This window comes from Mustela erminea, chromosome 16, assembly GCF_009829155.1.
Source record: "Mustela erminea isolate mMusErm1 chromosome 16, mMusErm1.Pri, whole genome shotgun sequence".
Lineage (NCBI taxonomy): Eukaryota > Metazoa > Chordata > Mammalia > Carnivora > Mustelidae > Mustela > Mustela erminea.
In genome coordinates, this window is record NC_045629.1 from 85,329,427 (window position 1) to 85,353,308 (window position 23,882).

At 47.1% G+C, this 23,882-nt stretch overlaps 1 protein-coding gene across 4 annotated transcripts; it reads right to left on the reverse strand.

The window, feature by feature from the left end:
- Positions 1-1,001: 1,001 nt before the first annotated feature.
- On the reverse strand, positions 1,002-10,930 carry LOC116574871 (zinc finger protein 252-like). Of its 4 annotated transcripts, none has more exons than XM_032315785.1 (5): positions 10,770-10,930; positions 8,935-9,009; positions 8,485-8,611; positions 7,378-7,491; positions 1,002-3,775 (listed from the first exon to the last, which is right to left on the reverse strand). In XM_032315785.1, the coding sequence occupies exons 2-5, from the start codon at positions 8,968-8,970 to the stop codon at positions 1,413-1,415; spliced, it is 2,640 nt and encodes an 879-aa protein (XP_032171676.1). In that variant the 5' UTR covers positions 8,971-9,009; positions 10,770-10,930; the 3' UTR covers positions 1,002-1,412. The 4 variants fall into 4 exon arrangements, with proteins under 4 accessions (XP_032171676.1, XP_032171677.1, XP_032171678.1 ...); XM_032315786.1 differs by having other exon boundaries at positions 10,819-10,927; XM_032315787.1 differs by lacking the exon at positions 10,770-10,930 and adding an exon at positions 9,774-10,762.
- Between the last annotated feature and the right edge of the window lie 12,952 nt (positions 10,931-23,882).

Sequence of the window (23,882 nt, forward strand, 5' to 3'; positions counted from 1 at the left end):
ACTGCTGTTGCCGAATTTCTCGTATGTACAACCTATTTCAGCTCATTTTGATGCTAGTTCTTCTTCCATCAAAATGTAGGAGAAAGTGCTAAAGACGTTTCTGGAGAATGTGGTTCTGAGGATCCTGAAGTGAGCCACCCATCGGGGTGAATCGGGGCAGAAGAACCACAGGCAAGGATGGCAACTCTGAAAACTGGGTTTAGGAAGACAGTACTCCCAGGATATACTTCATCTTGAACATCAAGAACTAAAGGACACTGAGACACTGGTGACCAACATCATTCCAGGGGACAAAAGGTACCTCGCAGACAACCTACACAATTATCTATCTACTAAAAGCTGCTCGGTGGCTCTGCTTTACCTAGAGTCCTGCCCTCTGGCAGCAGAAGGACCTGCCACTCCTCACCAGGGTCTGTTCAGCGCCAGGCTGCCCAGTGAAAGGGAATAGCTGTGACCACTCCCCTTCTCTCCTCAAAAAACTGATATGGAATATTCCAAACTTGGTTTTGAGAACAAAACCTGTAAGTCATATCCCATGCCCTGGTGTGTCTACTTTATGCTTATTTTCCTCCCAATTCACAGCAGTTTGACTTTCCAAATTACCTTGTAGGAAAACCCATTTTCCATGTGTCATTTGACTTCCTAGCAGGATCTCAAAGTCTGAATCTACACACATGCCTCACCTCCTTAACAAATTTTGTTCATGCTCCTAGTTTCTTCCTGTTTGGATTACCTGATGCTAAAAAGGGGTAACACTTTTGAAGTTAAAGGGACATCCCTCACAATAACACAAAAACTTTTTGAAGAGGTCCAAACCAACAAGGAAATCCCAACCTGGTTCTTCCCAGATTTAAAGTGTAATGGTGGGGTGCCTGGGTGGCTCAGTGGGTTAAAGCCTCTGCCTTCGGCTCAGGTCATGACCCCAGGGTCCTGGGACTGAGCCCCGTATCGGGCTCTCTGCTCAGCAGGGAACCTGCTTCCTCCTCTCTCTCTGCCTGCCTCTCTGCCTACTTGTGATCTCTGTCAAATAAATAAAATATTAAAAAAAAAACAAAGTGTAATGGTTCCAGTTACTTTCCTTGAACTTGAAATAGATGAAGAGGAGGAAGGAAAAGCAAGTGACCACATAAAATACCTCACTGCACCCTAAGGTCTGGAGCTATGAAAACACAATCTTAAGTAAGTGTACTCAGACGGGGCTCATTTCAAGTACTCAGGCACAGGGCACCCTCTGTGGGAGGAAAGGCATGTGACCTTGGAATTTCTACCACATAATCTGGCAGCCTGTCTTCAGTTAGCACTGCACTGGGACATTGTTAAATCACTCAAGAGATGAATCTCTAAAACAGAAGCTTTCGCATCAGTATACCACTCCTGACGTACAACAGTGAAGACTTTATTGAATAAAGCAGTTATTCTCCACTGTGAACTTTGTGGTGCTGAATGAAAGCTGCCTGTGCACTAAAGAGATCCACACTTTTAATACACTCATAGGCCTGCTCTCCAGTGTGAATTTTCTCATGACTAGTAAGAGTTACTCTCTGACTAAAAGTTTTCCCACATTCATTACACACGTAAGAGTGCTCTCCACTGTGAACTCTCTGATGTCGAATAAGGTGAGAGCTTTGTCGGAAGGACTTTCCACATTCAGTGCATTTGTAAGGTTTCTCTCCTGTGTGAATTCTCTTGTGCTGGATAAGGGATAAGCGTGCACTGAAGGCTTTCTCACATTCATTGCACATGTAGGGCTTCTCTCCAGTGTGAATCCTCTGATGCTGAATAAACTGTGACTGCTGACTGAAGGCCTTGCCACACTTCTCACATTCATAAGGCTTCTCCCCAGTATGAATTCTGTGATGCTGCACGAGAGAGGAGCGGACGTTGAAGGCCTTCCCACAGTCACTGCACTTGTAGGGATTCTCTCCAGTGTGAATCCTTCGATGGCGGACAAGGTGTGCACTCTGGCTGAAGGCTTTCCCACAGTCATCACACTCATAGGGTTTCTCTCCATTGTGTGTTCTCTCATGCTTAATTAGGGTGGATATCTGCCCAAAGGTTTTCCCACACTTGTTACATTCGTAGGGTTTCTCCCCGGTGTGGCTCCTCGCGTGCTGAATGAGGTGTGAGCCCTGGCTAAAGGCTTTCCCACACTTGTGACACTCATAGGGCTTCTCACCATTATGGACTCTCTGATGTTGAACAAGGGAAGAGAGCACACTGAAGGCTTTATCACACTCATTACATTCATAGGGCTTCTCACCATTGTGTGTCCTTTGATGATGAATAAGATTAAAACTCTGACTGAAAGCTTTTCCACACTCATTACACTCATAGGGTTTCTCTCCAGTGTGAATTCGCTGATGCTGAATAAGATGTCCCTTCTGACTGAAGGTTTTCCCACACTCACTGCATCCATAAGGTTTTTCTCCAGTGTGAATTCTCTGATGCTGGATGAGGGACAGGCGAGCACTGAATGATTTTCCACACTCATTGCAGACATAAGGCTTCTCTCCAGTATGAATTCTCTTGTGCTGAATGACTTGGGACCGCTGACTGAAGGATTTTCCACATTCGTTACACTTATAGGGTTTCTCTCCAGTGTGAATTCTCTGATGAACAGTAAGGGTTCGGTTCAAGCTAAAGGACTTCCCACATTCAATGCATTCATAGGGTTTTTCTCCTGTGTGAGTTCTCTGATGCTGAATGAGAGATAATCGTGCACTGAAGGCTTTGCCACATTCAGTACAGTTATAAGGTTTCTCTCCAGAATGAGTTCGCTCATGCTGAAGGAAGTGAGAGTGTCTACTGAAAGCCTTCCCACATTCCTTACACTTGTACGGTTTCTCTCCACTATGAATTCTCTGATGATGAATCAGGTTAGAGCTATGACTAAAGGCTTTTCCACATTGATGACACTCATGAGGTTTCTGCCCAGTATGAATTTTAAGATGTTGACTGTAAGATGAACGTACACTGAAAGCTTTCCCACATTCACTGCACTCATAAGGTCTTTCTCCAATGTGAGTGTTATGGTGCTGAATGAAATAGGAATGATCCCTGGAAGATTTGCCACACTCAGCACAGGTATGGCGCTTCTCTCCACAGTGAACTCTCTGATGTTGGCTTAGGACAGAGCAGTGCTGAGAAATTTTTCCACACCCATCACACTCACAGGGCTTCTCTCCAGCATGACTTCTCTGATGCTGAGAAAGAGTTCTACTCAGGCTGAAAGGTTTCCCATACTCATTATACTCAAAGGATTCTTCTGGATTGTTAACCCTCTGATTCTCACTAAGAACTGAACTCTGCCTGGGCATTTTCACACACACATCTGTCTGACAGGCTCTTTCTTCTGGGGAGAAACACTGGCGATTAGTGAGGTCCTGGCTTTGCTGATAGTCATCCATACACGGCACATTCTGGTGGAGATTCTTCCCTCTAGATGCTCTATGAAATCCAAACGGGTTTGGGTCTGCAGTGCAGTTTACCTCCACAGAACTGGATTTCTGGCCTTCCCTTCTAATTGGGGTTTTCATATGTGTCAATGTCACTGGCCCAGAACTGTTCTTCTCGGAGAAGGATTTCTTAAACCCTTCCTCTGCAGATTTTCTCCAGCAGTTCTTTAATTTTCCCTCAGTTTTACTCATCTCTTCAAAATCAGGCTCCTTGGAAATATTCTTTACAGATTCTTCTGATTTTGCTCTCTGGGACCCCACTGCTTTGGAAATTTTCTGTCTTGGAGTCAATCCCCTCTTTCCTGTCCAAGACTCAAAACCTGAAAGAACAGGACAAATGAGTTGCTCATATTTTACCGTGGGTGAAAGAATTAGGGAATAAATAGAAATAGTAACACAAAACAACTATCTCCTAGGAGCATACTGCATTTCCTGAATGCAGAACCAAAAAGCCATCTCACTGGGATTGAGAAGAGGAAAGAGGGGAAGAGAAGTATGTTATCAAAGCAAGGAAGGCTGGTGTGGGACGGAAGGAAGGAAAGAGAGAAGTCCAAGGTCAAAGGCTTACATCTGGGCTAACTAGGGACAGATAGAGCAGGAACAGTGAGGGATGACCTGAGGAAAAGAGCTTTTAGAAAGGTGACTAGAGTGTTAAGAAGACGACTGTTCATGTCACTGTTCCTACTTTGCAAACAAGGTGTCTTCTTCTAGCCTACTTATAATACCTATTCAAATATCTGTTTAAAAACAAATGAACGAGGGGTGCCTGGGTGGCTCAGTTGGTGAAGTGTTTGATTCTTGATTTTGACTCATGTCATGATCTTGGGGTCATGAGATCAAGCCCTGTGTTGGGCTCTAGGCTCAGCACAGAGTCTGCCTCTTTCCCTCTGCCCCTCCCCCTGAAATAAATGAATACATCCTTTTTTTTCTTTTTAAAGATTTTTTATTTATTAATATGACAGAGAGAGATGCACAGACAGAGGAAACACAAGCAGGGGGTGTGGGAGAGGAAGAAGCAGACTTCCTGCTGAGCAGAGAGCCCAATGCAGGGCTCAGTCCCAGGACCCCGGGATCATGACCTGAGCTGAAGGCAGAGGCTTAATGACTGAGCCCCCCAGATGCCCCTAAATGAGTATCTTTAAAAAAATAAATGAATGAGGGACACCTGGGTGGCTCAGCTGGTTGGGTGGCGGCCTTCAGCTCGGGTCATAATCCCAGCGACCTGGGATCGAGTCCCACATCGGGCTCCTTGCTCGGCAGGGAGCCTGCTTCCCCCTCTGTCTCTTCCTGCCTCTCTGCCTGTGCTCGCTCTCTCTCTCTCTGACAAATAAATAAATAAAATCTTAAAAAAAAGAATGATAAATGGCTTATAATGAATAAAAGGTATACAGATTAACGAATATTGAGAAAAAAGTTATGGACAATTTGGCTTCACAGAAGCAAATCAGGGTAAACAGAGAAAACAGATACGAAGAGGTAAGCTACTCATCCAAACAGCAGGTGCAGCACGGGCAGAGCAGCTAAACGTGGCAATAACCCACAGCACACATTCCCAGTGAGTAAATTACCTGAATATTTACAAAAACTGTGATACAGATGAATTCTGAAATCCAATTAAAGGAAATTTACTAAAAACAAAACAAAAAAACCCAAACAAAACCACTGAATCATGTGAACACAAGGACTGTTGAAAGGACAAGCAGGTCAGAACAGTGAGGGGAGCCCTGCTGTGAGATGCCACGGGAGCACCGTGGAGCCTCTCTTCTGTCAACTGCTTATGATTAGAGCTGTAACAGGCTGTGACTCTCAGACCGTTCAGCCGACAAGGAAACGGAGCTGAAAACGTTGAATAGATGGGTGTAAAATTGGGCTATGTCATTTTAACAGACTTCAGTGACCAACTCACAGTACTTCCAAGGGATTTAGTTTATTATTTTTTACTATTTTTGATAAAGGCACATAAGCAATACTAGTGGTGAAGGGATGGTTTTTTGCAACAAATGTTGCTGGAACTGGACATCACTTTTAAAAATTTAACTGGATTCCATAACTCATACCAGACACAAAAACCAACTCAATATGAATCACAGACCCAAATACCTAAAATTTCTAAGTTATAAAATTTTCTTCTATAAGAAGAAAACCTCTTGAATTAAGCCATTTTCTCAGATGTGACACTGAAAGCACAACCCACAAAAGAGCGAAATGACAAGATGCTCTTCATCAGAATTTAGTGAAATGTCTCGTCTTCCAAGACACGGGAAGAGAGTAGAGATGAAGCCCCCAGAGAAAACCTATGCACAGCATCTGTCTGATAAAGGGCTTGTGTCTGGAAGAGCTCTATATCCAGAAAGCAACTCTGTAAAACTTCAGACAAGAACAAAAACTGAGTTAAAAAATAAGCAAAGATATGAACAGACACTTTGCCACTGAAAATACACAGAATGAAAACAAGACACTCTGAATCTTTAACTATCAGAGAAATCAAAAGTGAAACCACAATGTGACACCAGTACACATTCATCATTTAAAAAGAGACTGAGCACACCAAGTGATCAGCATGCAGGGGAAATGGAACTCAAATCCATTGCTGGGGAAATGTCAAATGGTACAACCAGTTTGGAAAACATTCTGGCAGTTTCCTAAAAGTTAAGTATACACCAGCACGTAATCTGGCCATGCTATTACTAGGTATTTATCCAAGAGAAAAGGAACGTATGGTCCTACAAGGATATGTATGCAAATGTTCACAGCTGCTTTATCTGTACTAAGCCCAAATTAGAAACAACCCAAATGCCTGTTAACGGACTTAATAAATTGTGGCATAGCCATACAAAGAAAATAATAACCAAAATAAATAAATGAGTTATTGATACAAACACAGATGAATATCAAAAGAATTACGTGGAGTCAAAAGATGCCAGACCAAAAAAAGGGTACATGTTCTATGATTCCAATTACATAAAACTCTAGGAAATGTAATTCATATTAGCAGCAAGCAGACTAGTAACTGCTTCATGACAGGGATGGGAAGGGGTAAGAGGGAGGAATTGCCGAGACAGCAGAAAACGTTGGGGGGTAATGGGCATGTTTGCTATCTTGACTATAGTGAATGTTTCACACATACAGTACAGAGCATGGAAATGTTACCAAACTGCACATCTTAAGATATGCATAGCATATTATACACTTAATATACCTTAATAAAACTGTTTCTAAGAGGGGAAAAAGAACACATGGGGTGTGGAGCCGGTATGCCAGAGTCTAACCGAGCTCTGTTCCTGACCAGTTGTGTGATCTCTGGCCAGCAACCACATCTCTCTGTGCCTCAGTTTCTTGGGTACCACCTTTGTGAGGATACTGGAGGACTGCTAAGTTCGTTGTGTCAGCAAAGCACTAGGCATGCCCTGAGCACAGACTGCTGGCATCGTTAGTGGCTGTGGTAGCTGAAGATGGTGCTCCGCTTACTATTTACATGCCCATACCCTTTGCTGCACAGGAAGAAACCCTAGCTCATGTTTTTCTCCAAGGCCCCGAATCAGCCTGGGAACTCTGAGCAATAGCAGGAGTAAGTCTGGGCAGAGGGCATGTCTCTGGATGGCCTTCCTAAGCAGCCAAGGCAGAGCTGGCCAGCAAGGCCTGAGAACGACTGGGTGACAGAGAAGCAATTGAGGCAGCCAGCTGCCAGAGACACACCTGAGCTCTTTTCTGGGATTGAAAGAACATTTTGTAGGGTTAGGGAAACACGAACTCAGTTATGGGTATAGATCAGAAAGAAAAGAGAGGTGGGAACGGAGCAGAGGGAGAGCAAAGCTCTGGCGTGACAAAAGATGTGGTCCAGAGCTCACAGAGAAGGGCCTGGCGAAGTGACAGCCCCTGCCAGCAGGGGCAGGAGAGCACGGCGGCATTCCTGGAGACTCACTTTCACTCCCATGACTCCAGATCCAGTGTTCCTCAATTCTCGGTGAGTATGGGGCCCATGGCTCTTCCCCCTTCTCCAGCCTGGAGATGACATCAGGTTTGGAACCTTGAAGTCCTGCTCCAGAGAAAGGAAGCAAGGCTGACAATTCACCCAAGTCCAGGGTAAGGTGGCCCCATGGGCAGCACCTGTGTCCTGTTCATGACCTCCCTTGCCACTTGTCTGTAAAAGGAAAGAGATGCAGCCCTCTTCCCCTGCTGAAGAAAAGTAAACGCAGCTCTTCTGGGGGCCAAGGATAAGGGGCCTGAACACATCATGCTAGAAGACTCTAATAATAGAGTCTTGGTGTTGACTTCCATGAGGACTAAAGGGAAGCAGCACGTCTGGTGTAAGGGAGGGCTTGAAAACCAAATGGATTCAAATCCTAGATCTGCCCCTGACTACCTGTGTGAACTTAAAGTTATGATATGAGGCACCTGGGTGGCTCAGTGGGCTGCAAGCCCTGCATTGGGCTCTCTGCTCAGTGTAGAGTCTGTTTCTCCCTCTGTGCTTACCGTCTCTCTCTCAAATACACAAATAAACCCTCTTTTTTTTTTTTTTAAATAAACCCTCTTTTTTTAAAAAAAATTTCCTTTTAAAAGATTTTATTTATTTATCTGACAGAGAGAGAGAGAGAGATCACAAGTAGGCAAATAGGCAGACAGAGAGGTGGGGAAGTAGGCTCCCTGCTGAGCAGAGAACCTGATGTGGGGCTTGATCCCAGGACCCTGAGATCATAAATAAATCTCTTTAAAAAAAAAGTTATGATATGTTAGCCTCAGAGTCCACTAGAAACCATTTAACCCAACACCAACCATGAAGATGCATTATGATTGACTCTGGATGTGAAAATACTTAGGGTTTAATGAATGATATTCTCCTTCCATATTTCCTACAAGGAAACTGGGGGAGTCTGTGGTACAGACTCTGTGCAGACCAGGCTTACCTGAAACCACGATCAGAAATGCCTTGTGTTTGGGCCTGGAGGAAAGATGTCTCTGAGCCTTGAGTCTAACCCTAGTGCTGTCCACGAGCACGGAACCCAGAGCTGAACTTCAGAAGGAGCCTTACCCAGTGAGATCAAGTTTCTGTAGGTCTCCAGCATCACATCACTGTAGAGGCCCCTCTGAGCAGGGCCCAGACAGCCCCACTCCTCCCGGGAAAGGAACACAGCCACTTCCTCAAATGAAACCAAAACCTGGAACGATAATATCTTGTTGCAACTCCAGGGTCAGGCCCAGGGTGGCTCATGATAGGCAAAACCCCTTTGAATGCACGAACCAGACTGCTGTCCTCACAAGACTGGGCTCTTTGAGACCAGCACCATTTTGACTTATCTCTGTCTGCCCAACCCCTGCCCTCTAGTATGCCTAGTGCAGGGACTGGGAAGATAGTGTGCAGCACATTTAAGGGCCTGGAACTCAGGGGCTGAGAACACTGGTGAAGACAGCTCCTCCCTGAGAGAACCATGGAGAGACTTTAGCCAAGAAAGGGCTCAGGTATCTCAAGAGGACCACTCACCTGAGGCCCAGGAGGAAGGAGATCTTTGACGGCCATCGCTGCATCTCTTAGCTTGTCCCAAGGAGGTGGGCAAAACTGCAGGGAGAGGGAAGGCTGTAATGGAGTGTGACCAGTCTGCTTTTCACCGCAGCACGGAGACTTCCGTGCCTAGATCTCAAGAGGTCTATGGCAGCAGAGACCAAGTCTGCGGCTGCCAGAAAGCCCTGGGAAGGGCAGAGGAACTAAACACCCAGTGGTCTCTGAGACGATATTCCCTTCTCCAGCACAAGGCTTCCCCAGCAGCCCCTGGGACAACAGCATCCTCAGGCCACTATATGATGGCCCCAGCAATGCACCTGGCCAGGGCAGACAATAGGCTGCATCTCAGGACCACCTTGAGGGTCCTGGAAAGTGGGCAAACAGCTGAGAACAAGCAGACCAGGCACCTACCTAAGGCGGTGTGCAAGCAAATAGGGCCGCTGACAAACAAAAGCCTGTGTCAGGTGACGACAAGGGATAGAACGAATGAACGGCATGAGGGCAGCAGCTGGTGGTAGGAGATGGCCAGGGAAGGCAACTTTGGTAAAGCAACACCAAAGCAGAGGTCTGGATGGAGTGAGGGCAGGCACCGTGTGGACCTTAGGGCAGATCAATTCCAGGAAGGGGAATGCACAAGGGCAACGGGTGTGAGGCGATGGCCCACTTGATGTGTTCAAGGAAGGGCAAGGAGACCAGAGGGGCTGAAGTGGATGAGGGGAGGGCAAGAGAGAGGAGGGAGGGGTGCCTCATAGGCTACAGGACATGGGCTTTTACTCTGAACGAGCTGGGAAGCATCCCGAAGATCTGGGCAGTGCTATGACCTGCCGGGCGGCCTCTCCGGCTGCTGCTCTGAGAAGAGACTGCGGCGGAGCTGGGATGTCAACAGAACACCAGCCGCAAGGCGCCAGCAGCAACCCACTAGAGCCGGCAGTCTCCTGGACCAGAGTGGTGGGCGCCGGCGGCAAGGGATCAGATCCTAGGTGCACTTCAGACGCGTCGTCAACAGCATCTGCTGATGCATTAGATCTGGGATGAGAAACCAGGGTGGGCCCCACTACTGCGATGATGACACGGCATCCACTCTGAGGGATCACACCTCCATGTAAGGGTAAAACCTAAAAGCCGTTTTGGTACATGTTGAATTTCAGACTTACAAGGGAAGAATCAGAGCTTTGGGAGTTACAGGTCCAAAGCTCAAGAGAAAGGCTGACGCGGGCCGGGTGCACTGCGAGCTGGCGGCGCGCGCCGCCTGGAAGAGCCTCGGCCACAGAGCCGACTCCCACCTCCGAGGCCCCCCGCCCGGCCGAGCAAGCGCGGACCGCGAGGCCGGTAGCACCGCGGCTGCAGGCGCGGGCTCCCCCCATCCCGGGCACACCACCCGCGGGTGCAAACTCGGGGACGTGACCTGCGTCTCCGCACGGACTTAAAGTGAGACTCATCCCGAGGGGCTTTTCGAGAACTTAATGAAGAAAACGTACAGGGCGCTCCGCGCGGTGTCGGCGAACCGTGAGGACCCGCAGGGACCACCCCTGCGCCACTGCTTCCCGAGCACCCGCCGCGCGGCCCCTCCCGCCGGTCCCCAGCCGCCTCGGCCCCTTCCCCACCGCGCTCACAACCGCAGCCTCGGCCCCCCTCGCCTCTGCCGCGTGCACCGCACTGGCCTGACTCCGACGCGGCCCCCGAGCACAACCAGCCTCGCCCCTCGCTGAGACCCTCCCCGTCCGCGCCGCCGCCCCGCCTCGGCGGCCTGGGGAGCCCGGACCCCCGGCCGCGAGCTCTGCGCGGGGGCCTCCGCCGCTCCCCCGCCCGCCTCTCACCGCACACTCCACGCCGCCTCCGCGTCCCCCCGCACCGGCGCCGACTCACGCCGGGCGGTTCCGCGGCTGGGGCGGAGGTGCGGCTCGCAGACTGCCGACCGCCGGAGCCCGAGCGGCCGGACGGGAAGCGCCCGCACTGCACTTCCGCCGCGCCCTGCAGCTCGCCACCAATCGGATGCCCGCTTCCGGCGGCCGCTCTAGCCGCCCGGAAGAGTCTATGCTCCCGGCCAGTTCCGGGTCGTGGTCCCGACCGCTGTGAGGAACGGCCGGAGTTCCTCAGGGAGGCGGCACCGGCGCTCAGTCGGAGACGCCAAAGAAGGGAGCGGTGAATGGAGGCGAGACAAAGCCTTTTGTCGTAACGAAAAGATCCGTGTTTGACAGAGTAAGAGCAGCAGGAGTGCGTCGGGTCACTGGAGCGCGCGCGCGGGTAACGCGGGCGGCGGCGGCGCGGTGAGGCGCGGGCGCCGGAGCCGGCGGGACTCGGTCGCAGGCCCCTGTGGCGCCGGTGAGGCGGGGCGGCGCCGCTGGGCCGCGGGCTCAGGTCGGCGGTGCGCGTCGCGGCACGAGGGGGTTTTCAGAGTGTGAGGAAGACGCGAGATAGCGAGCGCCGGAGGCAAACCGAACGCTCTGTGGAACCGGAGAAGGCGGAGGCGGGGACGGTCTTCCCTCCGCGCCCGTTCGTTGGTTCGAGTTCGTTCGCCGCGGGGCTGGAACGCAGCGCGCCGACTCCGGAGCCGGCCGGGCGCCCGCCGAAAGCCTTCTTGTTGGAGACGCAGACGCAGCGACTAAAGAACCGTGGCGAGGCGGCGGCTGCCGGTCGGCGCTCTCCTCAGCCCGCGCGGAGCCTGGGACGCGGCTGCGCAGGTGGAAAACGACGGAGCCGCGGGGAAGGGAGGCGCGCCCGGTGGGGAGACGTAGCCGGGGCCCCGGGCTCTGTGGCCGAGGCCCGTGGTCGGGAGAACGTCTAAGGACACGTCGAGAACTTCTAAAGTACAGGTTAAAAGCCGGTTTTCCCGAATTGGCGGGTGTCCACAGACCTGAGAGTGGGTAAGGGACGGCGGCGGACGCAGAGCAGCCGGGCGGGCCTGCAGAGCCGCGAGTCCAGTCGGCGCGGGGTCCACCAAGTGACCGCTGCGGTGAAGCTGCGGTGAAGCTGCGGTGAAGCTGCGCGTGAAGCTGCGGTGAAGCTGCGCGAGTCGAGACGAGGAGACGTAGGTGAGCGGAACCGAGGGCAGAGCCCGAAGCGGCGCCTGAGCTGCGGCCCGCCGGTCTGTGGCGCCGGCGAAGAGGCTGTTCAAGGAGAAAAGGCCTTTTCCACGCGCCGGAGCGATGGGACGCCCACGACGAAGGACACGTTCAGACACAGGTGGTAGCTCCAGCCGAAACCCGCGCGGAGCGGACCTTAGAGCCGGTGTGCGGGTTGTGTTCGGTGCACCTGGGAAGACGCAAAGTTTGAGTTCGAGTGACCGGAAATAAACGTCAGAGGGGCCGGCCGAGAAACGGTCGCCACGTAGTCGGAGCCGGCGCTCGTCCCCAGGCGGCTCCTGGAGGTTCCCTGTTCTGCCGTAGCGAGGGCCGCCTGTCGTGGAGCTCGGGTGACTTGCTGCAGGGCCGTGTTAGATCTGGCCCCGGTGGAACGTCGCTGCTTCTAGGTCATGTCCTGACACGGCAGGGGGCTGCGCGTGTGCACTGATCCACTGTGGACTCACGTGTCCGTATTTCTGGACACGTCTGCCTGTCTGTATATTAAGCTAAACCTGACATTTCCAAATCTAAGCCATTGCTGCGTGGATCATTCTAGTCTTTGTCCCTCGCTTGTCCGTGATCTCCCAGGTCAACAGTAAGAAATCTGGCTCTTCTCTTCTGTCACCCATTTATTTAATTGTTCAATTCCAGGATCTTTGTGCAGTGGACTCTCACTTTCTATGGATCCCATTCTGTTTTCTGGATTTCTGTCTTGTCTTACTATAGTACTTCCTCCTACAAAAGAATCAGTGATTTCAGAAAAGGCTTACTGTGCCTGAGAATACATTTATTGCACCATCACTTTTTTTTTTTTTTTTAAATACGAGCTTGAGCTCATGACCCTGAGATCAAGACCTGAGCTGAGATCAAGAGTCTCATGCTGGGGCACCTGGGTGGCTCAGTGGGTTAAAGCCTCTGCCTTCGGCTCAGGTCATGATCCTAGGGTCCTGGGATCGAGCTCCACATCGGGCTCTCTGCTCAGCAGGAAGCCTGCTTCTTCCTCTCTTCTCTGCCTGCCTCTCTGCCTACTCCTGATCTCTGTCCAAAAAAAAAAAAAAAAAGTCAGATGCTTAACCAACTGAACCACCCAGGTGTCCCCTCCATCACTTTTTTTTGTAGTAGACTTTTTAGGGGTGCCTGGGTGGCTTTGTTGGTTAAGTGACTGCCTTCAGTTTAGGTCATGATCCCAGGGTCCTGGGATTGAGCCCTGCATAAGACTCCCTGCTCAGTGGTGTTCTGTTTCTCCCTCTCTCTTCCTCTCCCTGCTTGTTTTCTCTCCCTCTCTCTCTCGCTGCCCTCAAATAAATAAAACAAACCCCTCCCTGCTGTTTCATTTTAAGTTTACAACAAAATTAAGCAAAAGGTAGGGAGATTTCCCATGCATCCCCTGCTCCTACACATGAACAGCCTCCTCTATTATCAAATTCCCACACTAGTCAAATATTTTCATTTATTTATTTATTATTTTTATAATTTTAAAAAGATTTTATTTATTTGACAGAGATGACAAGTAGGCAGAGAGGCACACAGAGAGAAGGTGGGGGGGAAGCAGGCTCCCCGCTGAGCAGAGAGCCCAATGTGGGGCTCAATCTCCAGACCCTGGGATCATGACCTAAGCTGAAGGCAGACGCTTAACTGACTGAGCCACTCAGGCGCCCCTGAGGCTTGGTTTCTATTAAGAGAATAATTCCTTTCTTACAGAATTGTTTAAGTTAAATGAGACAAGTATATTAAGTTTGTAGTAAAAATTCCATTGTAGTGAAATAAAGTTCAGTTTCCTCTTCAGAGTTTGACATGGGCTGTCTTCTTTTGGGATCCCTGATTTTATACTTTCTTCCTCTTTGAGCTTCTTTGATAACCAGCCTAAACACTCCAATTCCAGTACTCCTTCAAAGGTCCAGCATGAAATCCATACCCAATGTCAGCTGCTTTGTAGCATCACCACTGTTTTATCTGGGATTCTTGGTTGAGTGGAAATACTGAAGTTGGGAGACTTGCAGAATCAAGGGAGATAGTGTAGGAAACAAGGATGCTTTGGAGGAATGGGGAAGTAGGCCCCACATAGCCAGAATTGTCTGCTCTGCCAAGTGAAATTTCTACCAGTGTTCACTCTGTCTTTCTCTGATTCACATACATAGGTCACATATGTTCTCCCTGACTGGACTGTGGCAGGGAGACAAGCAGCTTCCCAAAAGGAAACCTTGTATTAATGTCCCTCCAAAAATACACACAGTGGGGCAGAGGCCCTAACCCCAAAAGAAACTGGATGCTCCTAAGAAGGGGGCAGGTGTCGGAGAGCCAAAAAACCCAGTAAATGCCAACCATAAGAGGCACCTTTATCCAAGCACTGTGCCAAGTTCTTCACATAATCTCCCTCAATTCTTGAAACAAACCCATGAAGGCAGGTGCAACTATTCCCCCCATTTTACAGATAAAGAACTTGAAGATAGGAGAGGTTAATTACCCTCTTTAAAATTACACAGTAAATATTGGAGCTGAAATTTGAATGCAGACATTCCTGCCTTCACAGTAGTGCTCTTGACCACTGCACCGCACTCCTTTCCTGCTTTCCCACTGAGGAGAAGAGACACAAGTTGGTTATTTCTTTGTAACTAAATATTACTCTTAACACTCAGTGTGAGCTTGTCCCCTAAACTGTTAAAATCATGGTTTCTCTAGAAGTCTCTGTCTCTAACAACATGCCTTTGTAAACCTAGAGACTGGTACTCGTGCAGGGTGTTTTGTGTGTTCAAGATACATCATTTACTTTCCCATGAGCAGGAATCCCATGTTCTGACCTGGTCATCTCAGCTTACTAACAAAAACATGGACTGTAAATAAAAATCATGTCTGATTTGGGAGGTTTAAAAACAAATAGAAATAAAGTTGGGATAAGAATAGCAGGTGAGGGACACCTGGGTGGCTCAGTTGGTTAAGAGACTGCCTTTGGCTCGGGTCATGATCCTGAGGTCCTGGGATCGAGTCCCACATCAGGCTCCCAGCTCCACGGGGAGTCTGCTTCTCCCTCTGACCTTCCCCTTGTTCATGCTCTCTCTCACTGTCTTTCTCTCAAATAAATAAAATATTTTAAAAAATAGCAGATGAGTCAGGAATGGGTGAATAGAACTGGAGTATTCAAAGGTCTTTGTGTCATTCAGGAGGAATATTGATATACCTCAGACTTTTATACATTTAGAAAGCGTGTTAAAATGTCAAGATTTCAAGATTAACCATAAAAGAATAAAAATAGTGTAGTTTACAAGCTTGTAGAGAGGGGGACATTGAAAGAAAGAAATCCTAATCAATTCAAAGATGAGAAATGTCTTCTCCAACACCAGCTAGAGTCCTATAATTCACCTAAATTTTGACGCTACCTACCAGAGGTAGAGTTGACACACAGGCTAAGAGCTCACCCACAAGATGGCCAACACTTTGAATGCCAGTCACGAGCTTCAAGTGCCAGAGAATACTCACAATTCTGTGCAGCTGAGATATCCAGTCAGGGGTTCCCACAACCCCTGTCCCAAATTCAACAACTTGCTAGAAGGACTTTACAGAACCCAGGGTAATACTAATTAAGGGTTGCAATTTATTGTAAAAGATACCAATCAGCAGCCAGATGAGGAGGTAAGTAGGGTAAGTCTGATAGGGTCCCAAGCCTAGAAGCCTCTGTCTCTCTGGAGTTGGGGTGCCCCACCTACCGGCACATGGGTATATTCACTAACCCGAAAGCTCCACAAACCCCCTCCTTTAGGGGTTTTCATGGAGGTTTCACTATGTAGGCATGGTTGTGTTCATTGATGATTAGCTCAATCTCTAGCCCCTCTCCCCTTCCTGGAGGTTGGGAGATGGGGCTGCAAGATAGAAGCTCTGGTGAAGGCGTAGTGTTTCTGCTGACCAGCCTTCATCTTGAAGCTATGCAGGGAGCCACGATGCTCCTATTATTCTTATCACTGAGGACATTTCAAGGGTTTTAGGAGCTCTGTGCCATGAACCAGGAACAAAAATCTAATACGTTTCTTACTATATCATATTTTTTAGATGATTGTGTTCCACTTTGAATCCTAATAGCAATTAAGCAATAACATATGCAAAATTAATTACAAAAATTCTGAAAGGTATTTAGAGACAAAGGTTTGAAACCTTATTGAGAAATATAGAGAATACCTAAATAAATGAGAGGTATATCAGGTTGATGTTAGAGTCATGATTATTATGGCGAGTCAATTCTAACCAAAATCCTCTATAGAATTAATTCTAACAAAATCCAAAGGAGTTTTTAATGGAAACTGATAAGCCAATTTGAAAATGTATATGGAAAAACAAAGGTCCAAGAATAGTTGAGGTACCCTTGAAGTAAAGAACAGGGTGAGGGGATGTACTCTATCTGTATTAGACTTATTGTATACTTATTTTTTTATATTTATTTTTTAATTTTAAAATTTAAATTTAACTTAATTAACATAGAGTGTATTATTAGTTTCAGAGGTAGAATTTCGTGATTTATCATTTGCATACAACAACCGGTGCTCTTTCCATCACATGCCCTTCTTTTTTTTTTTTTTTTAAAGATTTTATTTTTATTATACATTTGAAAGACAGAGATCACAAGCAGGCAGAGAGGCAGGCAGAGAGAGAGGAGGAAGCAGGCCCACTGCCGAGCAGAGAGCCCGATGTGGGGCTTGATCCCAGAAGCCTGGGATCATGATCTGAGCCGAAGGCAGAGGCCTTAACCCACTGAGCCACACAGGCGCCCCCCATCACATGCCTTTCTTAATGCCCACCACCCAGTTACTCCATCCCCCCACCCACCTTCCCTCCCGTAACCTTGTTTGTTTCCGATAGTTAAGAGTCTCTTATGGTTTGTCTCCCTCTGTTTTTGTCTTATTTTCCTTTCCCTTCCCCTGTGTTCATCTGTTTTGTTTCTTAAATTCCACATACACATGAAATCATATATTTGTCTTTCTCTGTCTTATTTTACTTAGCATCATACCCTCTAGTTCCATACATGTTGTTGCAAATGTCAAGATTTCATTCTTTTTGATGGCTGAATAGTATCCCATTGTGTGTATATACCACGTCTTCTTTATCCATTTATCTGTCAATGGACATCTGGGTTCTTTCCATAGTTTGGCTCTTGTGGACATGATTGTTATAAACACGGGTGCATGTGCCCTATGAATCACTGTTTGTATCCTTTATAAAAAAATATTTTATTTATTTGATAGGGACAGATAGTGACAGAGATAGTAAGAGAGAGCATAAGTAGGGAGAGTGGCAGGCAGAGGGAGAGGGGGGAAGCAGGATCACTGCTGAGCAGAGAGCTCAATGCGGGACTCAATCGCAGGACCCTGGGATCATGACCAGAGCTGAAGGTGGATTCTTTTTTTTTTTTTTTTTTTTTTTTTTTTTTTTTTTTTTTTTTTTTTTTTTAAAGATTTTATTTATTTATTTGACAGAGAGAGATCACAAGTAGGCAGAGACGCAGGCAGAGAGAGAGAGAGGAGGAAGCAGGCTCCCTGCTGAGCAGAGAGCCCGATGCGGGACTCGATCCCAGGACCCTGAGATCATGACCTGAGCCGAAGGCAGCAGCTTAACCCACTGAGCCACCCAGGCGCCCTGAAGGTGGATTCTTAAAGGACTGAGCCACCCAGGTGCCCCATGTTTGTATCCTTTGGATAAATACCTAATAGTTCAATTGCTGGTTGTAGGGTAGCTCTATTTTAAACTTTTTGAGGAACCTCCATACAGTCTTCTTGAGTGGCTGCACCAGTTTGTATTCCCATCAGTGCTAAGAGGGTTCCCCTTTCTTCACATCCTTGCCAACATCTGTTGTTTCCTGAGTTGTTAATTTTAGCCATTCTGACCCATGTGAGGTGGTATATAATTGTGGTTTTGATTTGTAGTTCCCCGATGCCTAGTGATACTGAGCATTTTTCCATGTGTCTGTTGGTCATTTGTATGTCTTTTTTTTGGAGAAATGTCTTTTGCCCTTTTCTTGACTGGATTATTTGGTTTTTGGTTGTTGAGTTTGATAAGTTTTTTTTTTTTTAAAGATTTTATTTATTCATTTGTCATAGAGAGAGAAGCGAGAGCAAGCACAGGCAGACAGAGTGGCAGGCAGAGGCAGAGGGAGAAGCAGGCTCCCCGCCAAGCAAGGAGCCCGATGTGGGACTCGATCCCAGGACGCCAGGATCATGACCTGAGCCGAAGGCAGCTGCTTAACCAACTGAGCCACCCAGGTGTCCCAGTTTTTTTTTTTTTTAAATAGATTTTGGATACTAACCCTTTATCTGATAAGACACTTGTAAATATCTTCTCCCATTCCATAGGTTGTCTTTCAGTTTTGTTGACTGTTTCCTTTCTTGTGCAAAAGTTTTTATCCTGATGAAGTCCCAGTAGTTCATTTTTGCCTTTCTTTTCCTTGCCTTTGAAGACATGTCTAGCAAGAAGTTGCTTCAGCTGAGGTCAAAGAGATTCTACTTGTGTTCTCCTCTAGGATTTTGATGGGTTCCTGCTTCACATTTAGGTTTTCATCCATTTTGAATTTATTTTGGGGTATGGAGTAAGTAAGTGGCCCAGTTTCATTATTCTGCATGTGGCTGTCCAATTTTCCCAGCACCATTTGTTGAAGAGACTGTCTTTTTTCCATTGGACAGTCTTTTCTGCTTTGTTGAAGATTAGTTGACCATAGAGTTGAGGGTCCCTTCCTGGGTTCTCTATTCCGTTCCATCGATCTATGTGTCTGTGTTTGTTTGTTTGTTTGTTTGTTTTTGCCAGTACTATTCTGTTTTGATGATTACAGTTTTGCGATACAGTTTGAAGTCCAGAATTGTGATGCCTCCCACTTCGGTTTTTCTTTTTCAATGTTCCTTTGGCTATTCAGTATATTTTCTGGTTCCATACAAATTTTAGTGTTGTTTGTTCCAGCTCCATGAAAAATGTTGATGGCATTTTGATAAGGATAAATGTGTATTGCTCTCGGTAGCATAGACATTTTAGCAATATTTGTTATCCCAATCCATGAGCTTGGAATGTTTTCCCATTTCTTTGTGTCTACCTCAATTTCTTTCATAAATGTTCTATAGTTTTCAGAGTAAAGATCCTTCACCTCGTTGGTTAGTTTTATTCCTAGGACCTTGTGGGTTTTGGTACAATTGTAAATGGGATTGGTTGTTGGATTTCTCTTTCTTCCGCCTCGTTATTAATGTATAGAAATATGACTGACTTCTGTGCATTGATTTTATATCTTGCATCTTTGCTGAATTCCTGTATAAGTCCTATTAATTTTTTGGTAGAGTCTTTTGGGTTTTCTACACAGAGAATCATGTCATCTGTGAAGAGTGGGAGTTTGACTTCTCTGTTGATTTGCATGCCTTTTGTTTCTTTTTGTTGTCTGACTGCTGAGGCTGGGACTTCCAATACTCTGTTGAACAGTGGTGATAGTGGCAGTCCCTGTATATCAGACTTACTGTAAAGACTGTCATTTAAGCAGAGTGGACTTAGTGTGGGGATATTCAAAATGCCTAATGGAACACACTGTAGAGTTCTGAAGTTCATCCATGCACATGTAGAAATGAACTTCAAACAAAGGTGCATGGCAGACTTGATTTTCACAAATGGGGTTAGGAAAATTGATTATCCTTATTTTAAAAAACAAAACTGACTCTTACTTTATAAAAGACAGAAAAATCACTTCCAGCAAAACATTTGAATGATCTTGGGTTAACAAAAGGTTCTTAAGACACAAAAAGGGAAAATAAAAAGATTGATACATTTAGCAATGTTCAAAATAAGAATTTCTTTTCATCAAAGTATACTATAATGAAAGTGAAAAAACCATATAACTCAGCTTTTTCATCCCTAGATATATATCTTAGAGAAATACCTTAACATAGGTGACATACAAGAATATGCCCAGTGCATTGTTTATAATAGCAAAAATAAAGTGGAAGAAAAAAATTTTTATTGTTAGGTTTCCTTATACGGTAGAATATTATCACCAGTGAAGACTGTGAACTACAATGACACACAGTAACATGTGTAACCCTCACTAACTTACTGAGAAAAAGAAGCTTAAGAACACATATAGGGTGGGACGCCTGGGTGGCTCAGTTGGTTGGATGACTGCCTTCGGCTCAGGTCATGATCCCGGAGGCCCGAGATCGAGTCCCGCATCGGGCTTCCAGCTCCACGGGGAGTCTGCTTCTCTCTCTGACCTTCTCCTCACTCATGTTCTCTCCCACTGTCTCTCTCTCAAATAAATAAATAAAATCTTTAAAAAAAAAAAAAGAACACATATAGGGTGATTTAATGTATGTAAAGTTCAAAACATGCAAAACTAAACAGTATTGTTTAGAGATACATATTTATGTTATTTTTTAGAAAGGTTTTACTTATTTATTTGTCAGAGAGAGCACAAGCAGGGTGAGTGGTAGGCAGAGGGAGAGGTGGGTTCCCCACTGAGCAAGAAGCCTGATGAGGGACTCAATCCCACAACCCTGGGATCATGACCTGAGCCAAAGGCAGCGGCTTAACTGACTGAGCCACCCAGGTATCCCCACATTTATGTTAATGTACACACACGGAAGTCCTGAATTACATTGGTAATGTTCTGTTTCTTCAACTAGGTCCTAATGACATCCATTTTTGATTTTTACCTTCAAATATGTTTATTTATACAGTTAATCTTCATTACTGTGGATTCCATATTTGCAAATTCACCTGGTTGCTAAAATTTACTTGTAACCCTCAAAACCTCCTCTTAAACTTTCATAGTCATTCATGAAGATGTGCAGAGTAATGAAAATTCTGGGTGATTTCACTGCCATGTTCCCAGCTAAGGCTGAACCGGCAACACTGCTCTCATACTCGAAATCAGTGTCCTTTTTATAGTGCATTCAATGTTACACTTTTTTTTGCATTCTTTTGCTTTTTGTGGTGGTTTTGCTGTTTAAAATGGCTCTCAAGCATAGTGCTGGAGTGCTGTCTAGTGTTCCTAAGGTGTGCTGTGCCTTACGGAGAAAATACATGTGCTACATAAGCTTCAGTCAGGTACTAGTCATCATGTTGTTGGCCATGATGTCAATGTTAATAAATCAACAATGTATATTAGATGTGCATGTCAATATATATTAAATAGAGAAACACAGCAAGGTGATGTATCAAGTGGTTGATGAAAATATTGTGACTGGAGGCTCCCAAGAACCCAACTGTACTTCCCCTAGGAGCAATGGTTCAGTATTCACAAATTCACTGTTCTCAGTTACTTTATATAGAACTATCTGGAATGATAAGAAGTGACTGCATACGAATATTGATATTTACAGGTATGAAATTTGTAACATATTTTCTAGAGATGCTAGGGGAGTAGGCAGAGGAAAGATGGTTTTAGTGGAGACTAGTGGAGAATTATCTATTTAAGAATAGGGAGTAGCCATGGTGATGGAGAGTGCCACGTTAGAAATGGTTTCTGGGGTGGTTGTGGAGGTGAGAAGCCAGGGAGGGGAAGCTGAGGACTTGTACTTCCTTTTATGAGTCCTTTTTACATGCCAGGGTGGGAGGCAGTGGAGAGATGTGAAGATTTACTGAAATGGAAGGCTGGGTCCTCTATGCCTTCCTCTCTCAAGTTCTTCAGGGACCTGCTGTCTGGGTCTGGGGGTTTGAATAGGTGCTAGTACTGCCAGGGAAGGAAAATAAGGTGTCTGTAGGGCAGAGGGTAGTGGGGTTGCAGGGGCCTATAAGGAGAAACTCAGAAGGCTGGGAGCTCAGTGGGACCAGAGCAGAGTGAGGTCTGGAAATTGTTGCCTCTGTGTGATTTGTCAGGCTTGTGCTGGCTGGAAGATCAGGCAAACAGCTGTCCATGTCAGCTAAGAAGTCTGGTCTTCATGATGGAGGAAACAGAAGATTCCTAGGCAAGAGAGTAACACAGTTTTTGTTTTACAAAGCTCACTCCCACCACAGGATGGACAGGGAGAGGAAGTGCAGAAATCAGCAAGGCCTGCATTAAGGTTGCTCAGGGCAGAGATGGTGTGCATGGCAAGGGGCAGAGACCAGTTAGGAGATAAACGGATAGGACTGCATGGCTGATTGCGCATAGGGCTGTGGAAGACGGCAGTCTGGTGTGAGGCTTGTGCTCAGACATGGATGTCTGGGCTAAGAAGGCTTTCTTGTAGAAGCAGTTCTGGGCCAAGTCTCACAGGTTGATTCCAGCCAAACAAGGCAGGAAAAAGTCCTTTTGGATCTGGAACCCACTCACCACCAAAACCTCCATCTGCCGGGACTGAAACACATCCTAACTGTGGTAGTTTAAAAATACATCTAAAAGGTTTTGATATTCCTCCCTTCAAGAGGGGTCACCAGAGACCCTAACTTAGAAACAAACAGCTGTCCTGTTGCTAGATTCCTGATCCTCAGAAACTGTACCAGATGTTTACTGTTGTCGATCTGCTAAGTTTTGTGACAACTTGCTACGCTGCAATAAACAGCACACCAGCTATCTGTGATGACCAACCTTCTCCCCTTTGAGACCTCCCAGCACAGGCAGGGACTCCCATCCATGGTCTCAGGAAACAACACTTTCTATCCCGGTTTCTGAATCATCAGACAGCGCTCAGACTCCCGTCCTCCTGGAGTCCCTCATTCTTGCGGAGGTCTGCTGATGCCTGTGACCCGGGGCAGGGAGGAGGCACTCTGGTCTGTAGTGCAATATGGCAGGAGGACTGTCCTGGGCAGATTGTGGGATGGGGCTCCCTCTGTCCTCTCCCCTGCGGTGCTCACATCAAGCCACCAGCAAGTGTGCAGGCTCTTCCCCTCTGCTTCTGACCCCCTCCCCCAATATTCCCAGCCTCACCTGCCCCCAGCCGTCTAGCCTTAACCCTAAACCCAAGACAGCAGAGGGATCTTTCAAAAACATCTGAGTGGGACCACAGTGATAGGTCCCCCAATAATGGGTCCGTGATCAAAGGATTGAGATTGATACAAAGCAAAGGTCAAGCAAAGCTTTATTTCACACCAAGCATCAAGAATCAGGGGCGCCTGGGTGGCTCAGTGGGTTAAGCCGCTGCCTTCGGCTCAGGTCATGATCTCAGAGTCCTGGGATCGAGTCCCACATCGGGCTCTCTGCTCAGCAGAGAGCCTGCTTCCCTCTCTCTCTCTCTCTGGCTGCCTCTCCATCTACTTGTGATTTCTCTCTGTCAAATTAATAAATAACATCTTTAAAAAAAAAAAAAAGAATCAAACCCACCAGTCGGCGGGGCTTGGGGGGGTGGTGTCTCTTACAAAGAGGCGACCCCTCCCAGCCTCACAGACTAACTTTTATAGAGCAAAGGCCATGTGGTTGAGCTGGGCCACACACAGGCGGCCAATGAGATTCTAACACACAGAGAAAGCTGCACAGTCATGCTAGGTCACACGCGGGTAGCCAATAGAATTACAACTTACCCTATAGTAGATATTTGACCTAGCCTATCACCTTGGTCAGAAGTGGTGCCCAAAAGGCAGGGTCCACTCTCCTTGGTAGCTAGGGAGACAGTATGCGCCCCCACTGATATCTCCACCTGGCCTGACCCGCCCTTGTATCTGGGCTTTGCTACCTGGGGCTGGTTTCCTGGACTTGCTTTTAAGTCAGTTCCCCTGGGAGGGGCAGGGTCAGTCTCAGTTTCCTGCATAAAGAACAAAACGGCTCCCTATGGCTAAGCAGGCCCTTGCGCACATCACTCTTTGGACTAAGGTCTCTTCCCTGGCAGTCACCATCACAGCGGACAGCGGGCTACCCCACGGCGCCCGCAGGACCGCATCTCGCCCAAGTCTCCGACCTCGCCTTGCACCGCGGGCCCTGCCCCAGCCCCCTCCCCGCGGCCTTCCCGC

What these genes read in the sequence shown, in the direction of transcription:
- LOC116574871 (XM_032315785.1), bottom strand. Translation starts at nt 8,970, where the DNA reads ATGGCCGTCAAAGATCTCCTTCCTCCTGGGCCTCAG. An exon ending in TCCTTCCTCCTGGGCCTCAG is followed by an intron (nt 8,612 to 8,934) that starts GTGAGTGGTCCT and finishes TTATCGTTCCAG; the next exon opens with GTTTTGGTTTCATTTGAGGA. An exon ending in CTGGAGTCATGGGAGTGAAA is followed by an intron (nt 3,776 to 7,377) that starts GTGAGTCTCCAG and finishes CTGTTCTTTCAG; the next exon opens with GTTTTGAGTCTTGGACAGGA.